The 14,270-nt window shown below is 47.9% G+C and overlaps 1 protein-coding gene across 1 annotated transcript; it reads left to right on the forward strand.

Moving 5' to 3' along the window:
- The first annotated feature begins 259 nt into the window (after positions 1-259).
- On the forward strand, positions 260-14,220 carry aspm (assembly factor for spindle microtubules). The gene is made up of 26 exons (XM_061297343.1): positions 260-704; positions 925-1,068; positions 1,320-2,670; positions 2,870-2,962; positions 3,039-3,131; positions 3,207-3,353; positions 3,430-3,657; positions 3,729-3,796; positions 3,866-4,007; positions 4,293-4,423; positions 4,624-4,799; positions 4,880-5,025; positions 5,303-5,388; positions 5,454-5,666; positions 5,877-6,081; positions 6,189-6,343; positions 6,488-6,616; positions 6,708-6,902; positions 7,222-11,406; positions 11,482-11,631; positions 11,703-11,894; positions 11,991-12,183; positions 13,124-13,278; positions 13,521-13,697; positions 13,779-13,951; positions 14,041-14,220. The coding sequence occupies exons 1-26, from the start codon at positions 429-431 to the stop codon at positions 14,141-14,143; spliced, it is 9,306 nt and encodes a 3,101-aa protein (XP_061153327.1). The 5' UTR covers positions 260-428; the 3' UTR covers positions 14,144-14,220.
- The last annotated feature ends 50 nt before the right edge of the window (positions 14,221-14,270 follow it).

Raw genomic sequence — 14,270 nt, forward strand, 5'->3', positions numbered from 1 at the left:
ATAACATTTGATACCTGTTTCTGCAGGGAAATTTGTTTAATTTGGGGCCCTACAAAAAAATCGTTGATCATTATGGAAGTTATTATTTTTAAATAGTAGTTTTGAGGGGTTTGAGTGGTGGGTGGGGATGGGTGGACCTTAGCTGGCATCTGATTGGCTGAATGATGTTTACTTTTTTCAGTTTGACAGAAAGTCGGTTACTATTGGAGAGAAGGCAGCCGGTCCCCGATTATCATTGGCTGTTTGATCCATTGCTGAATTCAAAACTTTCCATGGACGTGAGAAAATAAACGAGTGTCTTGTACGTTAGGGACAGCGTGATCGTTGATGGAACTACTTCTACAGTCAACAGCAGTGTATATCGAGCTATAAATAATTTTACGAACCAGCAAATCGCATGGAAAGTAGCTCATTATTACGGTAGCGACATGCCTGAAACTACAGCCTTGTCCTCCGCTCACGGCGGGTTTATGGAATTTAGTCCAACAAGGAATGGCGACAAGGAAAACGACATTGCTGTTTTGAGCCTGGCCTTGTTTTCAAAAGCTCCTTTTGTATCTTTTGGAACTGTGAGGCTAGGCACATCCAAATCGACTGCTTTGCGCATCGAAAATCCAACAGAGGATGCAGAGATTGCAGTGGTTGTCCATAAAATCCCATCGAGCAAAGGCTTTTCTGTGGACAGCGATACATTCACGATTCGGGTATGTTCCTCTGTTTTCTTGTTTGTAACTCTTTGCAGAGCGTTTGTGCAATAGCTGGACATTTCATCGGTTACTTTGGCACAATCGTAAACAACATATAATCTCTTTTCTTGTGTTGTCAACTAAATTTAACTCTTAATGCCAAATGATCAATCATCATTGAAGTTGCCAAAATGAATTATCACATGTGATTGACCGATGTAATTGTTTTTGTTTTCAGCCCCAGAGCTCATATACCCTGACTCTCACCTGGACTCCAACAGAAGAGGGAGGAATCAGAGAGTTGATTATTTTCAATGCCAATGGGGTCCTCAAGCACCAGGCCGTTTTGCTGGGGAAGGCAGAAGCCCCTCAAAAGAAAAAAGTAATTACACTGGTTCAAATAAAACACACCATTCTCATGCATTCAGCACAGAAGTGACATTTTTAGTGTCATTGCAAGTGATGCACTCGGGTATCAACTGTGATGAGTGCATCGATTGCAATGACACTAAAACGTCACAGACGTGCTCACCTGTTTTCAGGATTTGATCATGTGACCTTAGCAAGCTGATTCCTGAGAAACTGTGATGTCATATTGTTTAACCACTCATGCTCTTTATTCTTGTTTTTTAGAGGCGCTTATGGGATGTCATTAAAAACAAGAAGAGGGGATATGAAAAAGGATCTCCATACAGAACGCCTCTGACGAAGATGGCTGCCAATAAAACAATACGTGTGTCCCGGAAGCAACAGTATAGAGTCCGCAGTCCTCTTGCTCCCCTCAATGATGGAAAAACAAGCAGAGTGAAGTCTAGTGGGGAACAGCGTCTCCTTGTAGCGGATCAGGTGAACGTGGTCCATCAGAAGCCCCCTCGTCTTGCGTTAGTCACAAACGAGAACGAGATGAATGGTAGTTCGGGCTCCTTGGCTGGGAAGCTTGAAAACAAAGAGGTCGCTAGAATTTTGGACACGACACTTTCACCTATCGGGACGCCAGAGCAGCTCAAAAAGCTCATGCCGCACGTTGAGCTGGTGGAACACGCAGGTCCTGTGACGGTGCCCAAAGGCCCGGCGTTATGTCTGACCGATGCGTTGGCACTCATCAACTCTGATCTCGCGCCCATCAACCGCAGTCCTAAAGACTCCAGTTCGAGTTGCGAATTTTCGGATTCCCTGGAGTTTAGAAACGAGGGTCCTGACTGCTTCAAAGCCCATCCCAGTAGCCCAGACCAGTCGGAGTCTACGGAGCCGAGGCTGACTTTCTTTGTCAGGAAAGAGGTTGGTGCTGCCAAAGCCGAAAAGCACAAAAAACTGACCGTCCGATCTTTCAACTGTGACACGGTGATAAAAAGCAAAGGAATGAATTACGAAAGTGGACGAAAAATAAAGAAGTCAAGGCGGCGTCTGATGGAGCAAACACTTGAGTTGTTGGAAGGCAGCAGCCAGAGTGAGTCTGGACCGGGGAGCCCCCAACTTCCCGTGATAGAACCAGACGCACAAACGGAGAGGCCAGAGGAAATCGGCAGCAAAACACTCCAGGAATTGACCAGCAAACAGACACCGAAACTGGATGATGCACAATTTCCTGTTAACGTGCATGTAAGCTCTCCTCGAGCTCACTCGGGTTTCACCCCCCCCTCTCACAATGTCCCCCCCGCCACATTCACCATGTCCCCCCCGTTACCCCTGGGCCAGTCTTCTCCACTTCACTGCAGCAACGCATCAAATCATCACCAACCTGAAACGGATTTGCTTCCCTGGCTGGTCTCAGCCAATCAGTCCACCCAAAACGACTTCTTCCCCGTTCATACTGTGACAATGGGCAGAAAGAGGAAGAGTGAGCATTCGAAAGGCTCCGCTAAGACCGACAACGGCGGGAAAATTGAGCTGGTTAAAAAGAGTAAAATGGTGACTTGGAGACAAGAGCCCGGGAAATCGATGCAGGACAGCGCCGCGTCTCGGAGGCCATCGGTCAAGTCAAAAGGTACTTCACAAAACGAGTCTGTCAATGTAGTAAAAATCCAAGAGCGGAAAATGCAATTCAGTGAGAGTCAATGAAGCTCAGATTTTGGGCTAGCCCGCTCGCCCGATAATAGCTAGTTCTCTCTGGAGGTCTGTGCAGTACCAGGAATTATTATTTTTATTTCTTACTTCAAACACTGTACTGTATCTTATCCACACAGGTTCTCTGCATTCAACGAAAACTCCTGTGAGGACCATAAAGTCGTCCGTCTCGGCTCAGACAAAGCCAGCAAGCGGCAAGCTCCCGCTGCGAGGTATCACACGAGTTGTGTTTACTCCTTAGCTGTGCTAAGGATGGACTTCAAAACGCCGCTTGTGATTTGTCCCAAGGTGCCGTCTCGCTGAGGTCATCCAGAACAGAGCGTAGCAAGATTGCTCCGGTGGCAATGTCAAAGTTGGTCTTTGTCAAACCCACTCAGACAGGTAATTTTATTTTTTCTGCTTCAAGTGTTTAATCCATGATGTGATTGGGTCATTAAGAAAGTTCTCCCGTGTTAGCTATTCCCAGGCATCCACTTCCTTTTGCTGCCAAGAACATGTTCTACGACGAGCGTTGGATCGAGAAGCAGGAGAGCGCTTTCGCCTGGTGGCTCAACTACGTCCTGACCCCGGATGATTTCAAAGTCAACACGGAAACGACCAAAGGTGGCAATTTGACATCTCTGACAATATTTCTTATTGACTCGACATCTTAATTCTTTTCAAATGATCTTTTGCACAGTGAGCGCAATGGGCTGCAGCGACAAGTTCAGTGTTCTGAAAGCTCCCACCAAAGAAGAGGTGTCTTTCCGCACGTACACAGCCCGGCGAAAATTGAACCGCCTCCGCCGGGCGGCCTGTCAGCTCTTCACCTCGGAGACGATGGTCAAGGCCATTAAGAGGTTGGAGCTCGAAGTGGAGGCCAAGAGGCTCCTCATCCGCAAAGACCGCCATCTTTGGAAAGATATCGGTACGACCGACCACTGGATTGAAAAACAAAAAATGTAATACATTGTTTTTAAAAGTTGAATTTTTTTTTAGGTGAACGTCAAAAAGTCCTCAACTGGCTTCTTTCCTACAATCCTCTGTGGTTAAGGATTGGGCTTGAGGTATGTCTCGGTTCTGCTTTTATTCTTTTTGTTGATAGTGTGGCGGATAAAAGTGGTCTTTCCGTTTAGACAATCTTTGGGGAGATGATCTCGCTGGAGAGCAACAGCGACGCGGTGGGTCTGGCTATGTTCATCCTCCAGCGTCTTCTGTGGAATCCTGACATCGCGGCTGAGTTCAGACATGCCAAAGTTCCTCATCTTTACAAAGACGGTAATATACTTGGGCTGTCTGCACATTTCCTTTATTTATTTTTAAATATTAAAAGCATTTTCATTTGATTGCAGCTTCATGAGCCAAATCTTGTCTGAAATATCGTTGATTATTTTATAATGGTTTTGCTTTCTTGACTCTGAAGCAATTCATCAGGACTCCTGTTGCACTAGTACTTTGAGTCCCACATGAGAGTAGAATATTATTTTTTGGATTTCGCCAAAGCGCTGCACACATTTACAAAATAAACTTTAGATTGTGCTGCTGTCTGTCTCTTCGGTTCAGGCCACGAGGAGGCGCTGTCGAGCTTCACTCTGAAGAAGCTGCTCTTGCTGGTGTGCTTCTTGGACAAGATCAAAGGATCTCGCCTGATTGAGCATGACCCTTGCCTCTTCTGTGTTGACGCAGAGTTCAAGGTTGGTCTTGGGAAATATGAAAACGCAAATCAGATTTTGTCATATTTATTTATAAAATTTGCACTGGCTCAGTCAGCTGTCATTGTAATTCTTTGCATCTTCATGTCATTCCCTTTACAGATGTTGCGTCCTCAAAGATAATGGTGTTCCTTTGTTTTTGGATTTGGTTTGATTTAGATCATGTATTTATTTTTTTGCAGACAAGTAAAGACTTGTTGCTGGCCTTCTCACGAGACTTCTTAAGCGGAGAGGGGATTCTCCCTCGGCATCTGGGCTACCTCGGGTTCCCGGTGTCTCATGTTCAAACCCCGCTCGACGAGTTCGATTACGCCGTGGTGAATTTGTCTGTTGACTTGAAATGTGGAATTCGACTGGCGTAAGTGACCCAATGTCAATGTCGTACTTTGCCCAATTTTGCGGGTTATCATTGGCTTGTTTGTGTTTGTTTTTCTTTAGGAGAGTCATGGAACTCCTCACAAAGGACTGGAGCTTGTCAGCAAAGCTGCGACTGCCTGCCATCAGCCGCCTGCAAAAAATCCACAACGTGGATATTGCCTTGCAAGTACTTAAAATCAGAGGGGTCGACCTGAACGACGAACATGGTAATTGATTAGCATTGCTCAGCTGAACCAGAAGCTTGTCAAAAGTGAAAGGAATCAATTCAGTTCCACAGATTTCGCATTTGGGTGGCAAAATGGTCAACATGACTTAAAATAAGCTTCCTGGTTCAGTAAATTGCGCAAAGTTACCAATAATGGTGTTTCCTTTCGTCAAAGATTTCCTAAAACTGTCAAGACTTTTTTTTTTTTAATTTAAGATCAATCAAAACAAAATTGTACACGTTCATCCTCAAATTGGGACTCTTGTCTTCCTTTCCAGGCTCCATCATAAGTTCCAAAGACATAGTGGATGGGCACAGGGAGAAGACGTTGAGCCTTTTGTGGAAAATAATTTTTTCATTTCAGGTGTGTATCTGATTCGCGGTACGACATGGATGGCTCTGGACTAATGTCAACAATCTGTCGTTTAGGTGGAGCTTATTTTGGATGAGCATCAGTTGCGGGAGGAGATAGCTTTCTTGAGGCGATCTCTGCTGTCAAAGCAGAGGTTGGCATCTGCCAGGGCCGGCCGGGACCCTGCGACCGGCGCCCTCAAAACCAAGGCGCCGTACGACCATCGTAGCAACAAAATAGTTTTGCTGATGGAATGGGCCCGAGCCGTGTGTGACTTCTATCATCTCACGGTGAGATCTTGTTGTCAAATGGCCGTCGTGCTTGTTTGTTGCCAAGTTGCTTTGTCTGGAACCGTTGCAACGTGTCAGTTTAAAAGTGGGAGAAGAGGGTACTCGTATGGGCAAAACCAGAATAATTCTTCTGCTTCAAACATCAACATTTGAATGTATTAGTCATCTTCTTCGCTGTTCTAATTAACAATCACTTTTGCCTTTGTTTAGCTGGAGAACTTCACTGTGACGTTCTCAGACGGCCGTGTCCTCTGCTACCTCATCCATCACTACCATCCCAGTCTCATAGCGGAGGAGTCTGTCCACCACAGCACCACCCAAACCGTAGATTGCTCATCCAGGGGTCGCCTGGAGCTCAACCGCTCGGCCCTCGACTCCGACAGCTCTTTTGACGACGCTCTCGAAAGCCCACACGGTCGGTCTCGCCAATCTCGAAATAAATTAGATATACTGGACTAAGCGATACAGAAAATGGATGGATGTGCTCCAAATTCGAGTTCTTTTGTTGTTTGTGATTTACAGGAACAGGCGCCTCATGTTCCTTTGCGGAGTTTAAAGAATTACTGGAAAATGAGAAAAGCAACTTCCGGCTGGTTAACAATGCAGCGGCTTTCCTGGGCGGCGTGCCCGCCATGATCAACCCAGCTGACATGTCCAACACCATCCCCAATGAGAAGGTGGGTCGCCAAACTATTATCTCACCACATCTCTAAAAAAAGACTCCTTCAGTATGTTGCGACTCCACGTTGTAACAAACTTGGCCAATGTCTGAGGGTAGAAGAAAAGCTGGCCTTTTTTCTCAAAATGTCTCTCTTCAACAGGTTGTAATATCTTACGTTTCTTTCCTGTGTGCTCGTCTCTTGGACCTGCGCAATGAAACCAGAGCAGCTCGCATCATACAAAGTGTCTGGAGGAATTACAGGATTAAGAAAGACTGGCAACTCTACCAGGTGACTCGCACACGGAAGGCAAACGGCTTTCGCAGGTCTAATATCTGTCACGCAAGTAAATAATGGCAACCATTGCTACATTTTGAAACAGGAGCGAAACATGGCCGCTGGGAGAATTCAGGCACTTGTCAAGCGTTTCCTCCTGCGATGCCGGGCCAAGAAGCAAAATGCAGCGTCCATAATCATACAGTCAGCCTGGAGAGGCTTTGTTACCCGCAAGAAGCTGCGGATGGAAAAAGAGGCAGAGCTCCTCATCAGGCGGAATCAAGCCGCAACAATCATCCAGGTAGCTCGACCGCTTCTATTGCTGTGGTTCTGTCAACAAAAGATAGCGGTAACACACAAATGCAGTCAACCACCGCCAGTTTCCATTTTCGCAGCCGGAGCCTCGTCTCAGCTATTTGCTATCTTCTGTTGCTAGACGCTCTAATCAGCCTCACTGAGGCAATCGGCAGCATTGCGCAAGTCTGCAAAACCGCCACCGAGTCACGAGCACTTTTTGTTAATGGCGGCCGTTTTATCAGTATACATCACAAATTCATGTACTGCAAATGTAAAGAGGCTCGTGGAATTGGTCGACAAACACTTGTTTGTTATCTGCGCAGGCACAGTGGAGAAAGTTTTCAGTGGCGAGATATTACCAGCGACTCCGGTACAACGCCATTGTTGTCCAAGCGCAGTGGCGAATGAAGAGAGCCGCCTCTGCCTTTGTGGAAGTCCGCCGGGCGACAACTGTCTTGCAGAGATATTTAAGAGCTCAGATTCATGCCAGAAACGTACGCAAGCGTTATCTGACTCTCAAAGCTGCAGTGGTGAAAATGCAGAGAGGCTACAGACTGCGGAAAATCCAGAAAACTCAACAAGAAAACCATGCTGCCAAAATAATACAAAGCGCATATAGGAAGTGGCAAATGGAGAAAATGGCCCAAAGAACAGCTGCCGCCGTCAAGATTCAGTCTTTTTACAGAATGCAAAGGTGCTCACGCCAATACCGAAAGATCCAAAGAAGCGTCTTGCTCATTCAAGCCCACTACAGAGGTCAGGCGCAAAGGCGTGACTTTCAGAGGCAAAAGTTGCAACACAGCTCTGCCATCGTCATTCAGAGTGCCCTCAGGGGGCACCGCGTTAGGAAGCTGGCCGTGAAAATGAAACGCGCCGCCGTCCAAATCCAGCTCTGGTACAGAGCCTCTGCAAGACGAGACGCCGAAAGGCAAAGATTTGTCAAGATGCGCCGTGCCGCCAGGACCATTCAGGTGGCTTACCGTCGGAAACGAAAGCGGGACGCGCTGAAGCGACGGCACGCAGCAGCAACTGCCATACAAGCTGCCTTCAAGAAATTTGTTTCCCAAAAGCGCTACGTCATCCTGAGAAAAGCCACAGTTGCAATTCAGCAAAAGCGCCGAGCCACACTTTTAGCCCGTAAGACAAAGCGAGAATATGACACGCTAAGAAAGGCCGCACTCAATGTACAAGCCCACTGGAGAGGCCGAGCTGACAGGATGAGGATGAAAAAATACCACCAGTGTGCAACAATTATCCGGGCACACTACCGCCGGTACAAGGCTCAAGTGGACTTCCGCTCCAAAAAGGCATCCGCCGTTGTCATCCAACGGCGCTACCGGGCTTATATGCTCAGAAAGAAAACCAGGCTAGCGTTCCTCCAGAAGAGGGCAGCCTCTCTTACGATCCAGGCTGCATTTCGGGGCATGAAAGTCAGAAGAGACCTGAGGAGAAAGCACAACGCCGCAACCGTCATCCAGTCCACGCTCAGAATGTATTTGAGTCGAAAACGATACGTTCTCCTTCAGAGGGCGATCGTCATCATCCAGTGCCGTTATCGAGCTCGACTCCACGGCAGAGCGCAGCGGCACGTGTACAAAGAGCTAAAGAACTCCGCCGTAAAAATCCAAGCGGTCTACAGAGGCTGGAGAGCAAGAGGAGAATTCAAGAAGAGAAACAAAGCCGTCAGAGCAATCCAGGCTCTGTTCAGAATGCGCAGAGTCCGGACGGCTTATCTTGCTACCAAGTGTGCCGCAATCACCATTCAAGAGCGATACCGGGCCAAAATCCTCATGGATCGGCAGCGGGAGACGTACAGAAGCACAAAATCTGCTGCGGTCATCATCCAGGCCGCATATCGCGGCTACTCCGCCCGCATGAAGATTGCACAGATGCACCATTGGGCCAGCGTCATCCAGAGAAGATTTCGCACCTTCCAAGAGCGGAATCGATTTCTGGCTTTGAAGACAGCAGTTTTGGTTCTCCAGCAGCGGTACCGAGCTGTGAGGGCGATGAGAGAAGCACGGCTGCAATTTGCGTCAAACCGCGGAGCAGCCATTTGCATTCAAGCAGTCTTCAGGGGACACAGGAGCCGAAGGCAGTTGAGCATCAAGCGTCGTGCTGCCGTGAAGATTCAGTCGCATTTCCGGCGGTATCGGCAGATGACTTACTACAAGAGGCTTCGATGGGCTTGCAGTGTTGTGCAAGCTCGTTACCAAGCCAACAAAGAAATGAGACGAGAGAGGCTGGCTCTGAGTGCCAAGAAACGTGCCGTCGTCGTCTTACAAGCTGCCTTCCGGGCGGTGATATCCAGACGACTTGTCAAACAAAAGCATCAGGCTGCTGCGACCATTCAAAGAACTTTCCGAGCGCACCGTCAACGCGAGAAGTACCTCGCCCTCAAGTCAGCAGCGCTCGCCGTGCAACGGAGATACCGCGCCACCGTCGCGGCCAAAGCTCAAATGCAACATTATCAAAACGTGCGCAAGTCTTCAGTCATCATTCAGGCCGTGTACAGAGGACGGCGGCTCAGGAAGGATGTTGCTCGTTGGCATCGGGCGGCCACTTTGATTCAGTCTACGTTCAGAAAGCACAGAGAACAAGTCCAATTCCAGACCGTGCGTCTGTCAGCCGTTGTCATCCAGAGATTCTACCGGGCACACATCCTCCAGAAACACCAGAGGAGAGAGTACCTCAAAATCAGATCCTCTGCCATCATTCTTCAGGCGGCTTTCAGGGGTCGCTCCGTGAGAGGAAGGATCGCCAAGATGCACAAGGCAGCGACGGTCATACAAGCCAACTTAAAGAGGCACAATCAACAATTGCTCTTCAGGAAACAACGCCGGGCTGCTTGTGTCTTACAGCAGAGATTTAGAGCTGTCAGTCAAAGAAACGTTGAGGTTCAACATTATCGAGAAGTCAGGAAAGCTGTCATTTGTCTCCAAGCCGCCTTTCGGGGAATGGAATCAAGAAAAGCCATCAGACAAAGTCATCGGGCTGCAACTCTCATCCAGTCAGCTTTCAGAAGGCACAGAGAAGAAGTCCAATTCCAGACCATCCGTCTGTCAGCCGTTGTCATTCAGAGATTCTACAGGGCCCACATCCTCCAGAAACACCAGAGGAGAGTCTACCTCAAAGTCAGATCCTCTGCCATCATTCTTCAGGCGGCATTCAGGGGTCGCTCCGTGAGAGGAAGGATCGCCAAGATGCACAAAGCAGCGACGGTCATACAAGCCAACTTCAAGAGGCACAAGCAACAATTGCTCTTCAGGAAACAACGCCGGGCTGCTTGTGTCTTGCAGCAGAGCTTTAGAGCTGTCAGTCAAAGAAACGTTGAGGTTCAACATTATCGAGAAGTCAGGAAAGCTGTCATTTGTCTCCAAGCCGCCTTTCGGGGAATGGAATCAAGAAAGGCCATCAGACAAAGACATCGGGCTGCAACTCTCATCCAGTCTGCTTTCAGAAGGCACAGAGAACAAGTCCAATTCCAGGCCGTGCGTCTGTCAGCCGTCATCATCCAAAGAGGCTACCGAGCCCATGTTCTTCAAAAGAAAGAAAGGCGGCATTTCCTCAAAGTCAAATCCTCAGTCATCTGTCTGCAGGCAGTTTCCCGCGGTCATTTGGAGAGAAGAAGAATTGCTGTGATGCACAGAGCTGCGACCATCATTCAAGCAAACTTTAAGAGACATCTTCAGCAACGGACTTTGAAGAAACAACTCTGGGCCATCGGCGTCTTGCAGCAGAGATTTAGAGCTCAACGACAGCGAAGCCTCGATGTCAAACATTACGAGGAAATCAGGAACGCCGTGATTTGCCTCCAAGCTGCCTTCCGTGGAAGCCAATCAAGAAAATCCATCAGACGCATGTCTCAGGCCGCTACGACTATTCAAACAACTTTCAGAGCTCATTGTCAGTCCAAGCGCTTCAGGGAACTGAAATCTTCTGCACTGACCATTCAGCAAAGGTTTCGTGCTACTGCGGCAGCCAAATCTCACAGGAGAAAGTTCCTGCAAGTGCGCGGCGCCGCCATCGTCCTTCAGGCGGCATACCGAGGCCAGCAAAGCCGCAAGCGCATTGCTCAATTGCACCAGGCGGCCACTGTGATCCAATTGGCATACCGAAGGCACGTCGAGCTTGTGAAATTTCAGCTGGTGTGTGTGTCTGTTATCATCATTCAGAAGTACTTCCGGGCCTCAATGCAGCAAAGGCAAGACAGACATAAGTTCCTGCAAATCAAACAGTCCGCTGTGGTTCTTCAAGCTGCGTATCGAGGTCACCGCATCAGGCGGGACATTCGGCGGCAAAGTCGGGCCGCCACTTTGATCCAGTCGTACTGGAGATGCTCAGTCCACAGACGCATCTTCCAGAAGAGGAGAGAGGCAGCCATGAAGCTGCAGCAGAAGGTCCGAGCAACGCTGCTCGCCAATGTACAACGGAAGGACTATTTGCGACTGCGACGGGCTACGATTACGCTTCAGACGCACTACAGAGCCTGGATTGGACGGAAACGGGTACGGATCAATTCTTTGGGGCTTTGCACGTGTTGCACATTTAAAAGTGATCCTGTCATTGTTTTTATCATGAAGGAACTTGAGGCTACCCGTGCACGGAGGAGACTTGGTTTTGCCGCCGCGGTCTACCACCACCTCAGTGCCATCAAGATCCAACGAGCTTTGCGAGCACACTGGGTCTTGGAGTCTGCCAAGAGACAGATGCACTCTGTCATCGTCGTACAAGTGCGATTGCAACCTTCGCATCTTTTTAAGTCCAAAGACAAACGTTCACGCATTCCTTTGCTTGCTTTCAGAATCTGGTGCGAGCAAGGCTCCAACGGAGACTCTATCTGGCACAGCGGCGGAAGGTGGTCACAGCCCAGAGAGCAGTCCGCCGTTGGTTAGCCCGTCGACACAATTCCGCGGCGGTCATCCAACGTGCCGCTCGCAAGTTCCTCCTCCTCCGGCGCCAAAAGAGAATTGAACGGGGCGTGGTCAAAATTCAGGTAGCGTTCGTTCTCCGTTGCTTCACGCTACGTATCAGAATATTTGATTGAATATTCCTCAAAGTATGCCTGCAATCTGAAACGTTTTCTACTTAGGCTCTTTGGAGAGGACACGTCTCCCGCCGACTGAATGACAATGCCAAAGTGGTCAACTTGAGACAGTGTTTGCGTAAAGTCTCCGCCGGCGCCCGGGAGGAGGACAAATTGCGCAACAAAACCGCATCTGCGCTGGACTGCATCCTTCGATACAAGCACTTCTCCTCCCTCCTGGAAGCTCTGAAAAACCTCGGTGAGGTCATCCTATTCTGCAAATCGTTTCAATTCAAGTTATTATTTTATTATGTACTTATGTACCGTATTTTCCGCACTATAAGGCGCACCGGATGATAAGGCGCACCTTCAATGAATGGCGCACCGGATGATAAGGCGCATAGAATAAATAACTCAACGTTGCTCAAAGGTTAATGCTAACTCAACGTTGCTCAAACGTTAATGCAATCACAATATAGTAACACTCGAAATGGTGAAAACAATTACAATATATCAATAACTCAATGTTGCTCAAACGTTAATATCACACAACACACAAAATAAACACGTGAAGCTTACTTTAATAAATAAGTCCTCATCCATGAATATATTGTTCCATATATAACGCGCACCAAATTATAAGGCGCACTGTCGGCTTTTAAGAAAATTTGAGGTTTTTAGGTGCGCCTTATAGTGCAGAAAATACGGTGTATGGTTTCACATGGCGGCGGCTCGGTGCCGCACTGGGTAGCACATCCGCCTCACAGTTAGGAGGGTGGGGGTTCGATTCCACCTCCGGCCCTCCCTGTGTGGAGTTTGCATGTTCTCCCCGGGCCCGCGTGGGTTTTCTCCGGGCACTCCGGTTTCCTCCCACATCCCCAAAACATGCTTGGTAGGCCGATTGAAGACTCCAAATTGTCCCTAGGTGTGAGTGCGAGTGCAGGTGGTTGGTTGTCTCTGTGTGCCCTGCGATTGGCTGGCAACCGGTTCAGGGTGTCCCCCGCCTACTGCCCGATGACGGCTGGGATAGGCTCCAGCACTCCCGCAACCCCCGTGGGGACTAAGCGGTTCAGAAAATGCATGGATAAATGGTTTCACATGGATAATGTGGACTTGAGCAGCAAAACTGCATGTTGATCCAAATAATTCTAGGAAAAGCATCTTTGCTCAAATTTGACCACTGAAATTGCCATTTGCAGAAGTGGCCACCAGGTTGTCCCCTGTGTGCTGCGAGCACCTGGTGGAGAGCGGTGCCACCGGCGTCTTCTTCACCCTCATCCGCTCGTGCAACAGAAGCGTGCCCTGCATGGATGTCATCAACTTCTCCGTCCAGATCCTACTCAACCTCTCCAAGGTTACACCACACACCAGCTTGCTTTGCCATCCACTTTTTCTCCTTCATATGTTGTGTATTCATCCATCCATCCATTTTCTGTATCGCTTTGTCCCCATAGGGGTCGCATATTTTTATTTTTAATTATTTTTAATTTTTTTTCGGGAACGCCTTTTTTTTTTTTGGTTTTTTTTTTTACTTTGTGATTATTGATGTCAAATCCGAAGCTATTCGTCCAAATGTCTTTTGTCCTATTTCAACAGTACCACAAAACCATCAAGAATGTGTATTTGGTGGAAAACTCAGTGGAGACATTGGTAGACCTAATCCAGCGATACAGAGGGAAAGCAGGAGATAAAGTAGCCGATAAAGGTGGCAGCATCTTCACCAAAGCCTGCTTTCTGCTGATTCTGCTCCTGCAAGACAAAAGCCATGCCGAGGTCTACTCCACTTAAAAAAAAAAAGAAAAATGCCGTTACATATTTTGAAGGTGTTACAATCTTTGGGGGTTGTTTTTCTAGGAGGTGATGCGGTCTCCGAAAGTCTTGGATAGGCTAGGAAGTATTTACCGCCTCACCGTCCGCAAACACAAGTTGGATACGGAAAGAAACGTAACCAAACAGAAGATGAACGCGTCACTCAATGGAAGCTTCTACGTCCCGGCAACGCCACGCAAATCCCAACCCGTGCCCAGGTATTTATTTATTTTTTTGTTAAAACGATGCATGCTTCAATATACGATTTGCGTCTGACCGACAATGGCTCTGCTCTTTATTTTTATAGGTTTGCACCCGACTGGGTTCTCAGGAAGGACAAACTTGCAAATGTCGTGGATCCTCTCAAGGCCATTCAGATGTTGGCCAACACTCTCTCCATTGTCTTGTAAATAGGTTGTAAAGTTAGCTCATTTTTTCCTTTGTTTTTAAGATACATGGCCACAATAAATGCATTTTTGTTGCTTGATTTATTTGATTTCTATCTCTGTAAATTGAATGTGTCTGGGGCCTTCTGCG

The sequence above is a fragment of the Syngnathus typhle genome, linkage group LG14, assembly GCF_033458585.1.
Source record: "Syngnathus typhle isolate RoL2023-S1 ecotype Sweden linkage group LG14, RoL_Styp_1.0, whole genome shotgun sequence".
NCBI classification, from domain to species: Eukaryota; Metazoa; Chordata; class Actinopteri; order Syngnathiformes; family Syngnathidae; genus Syngnathus; species Syngnathus typhle.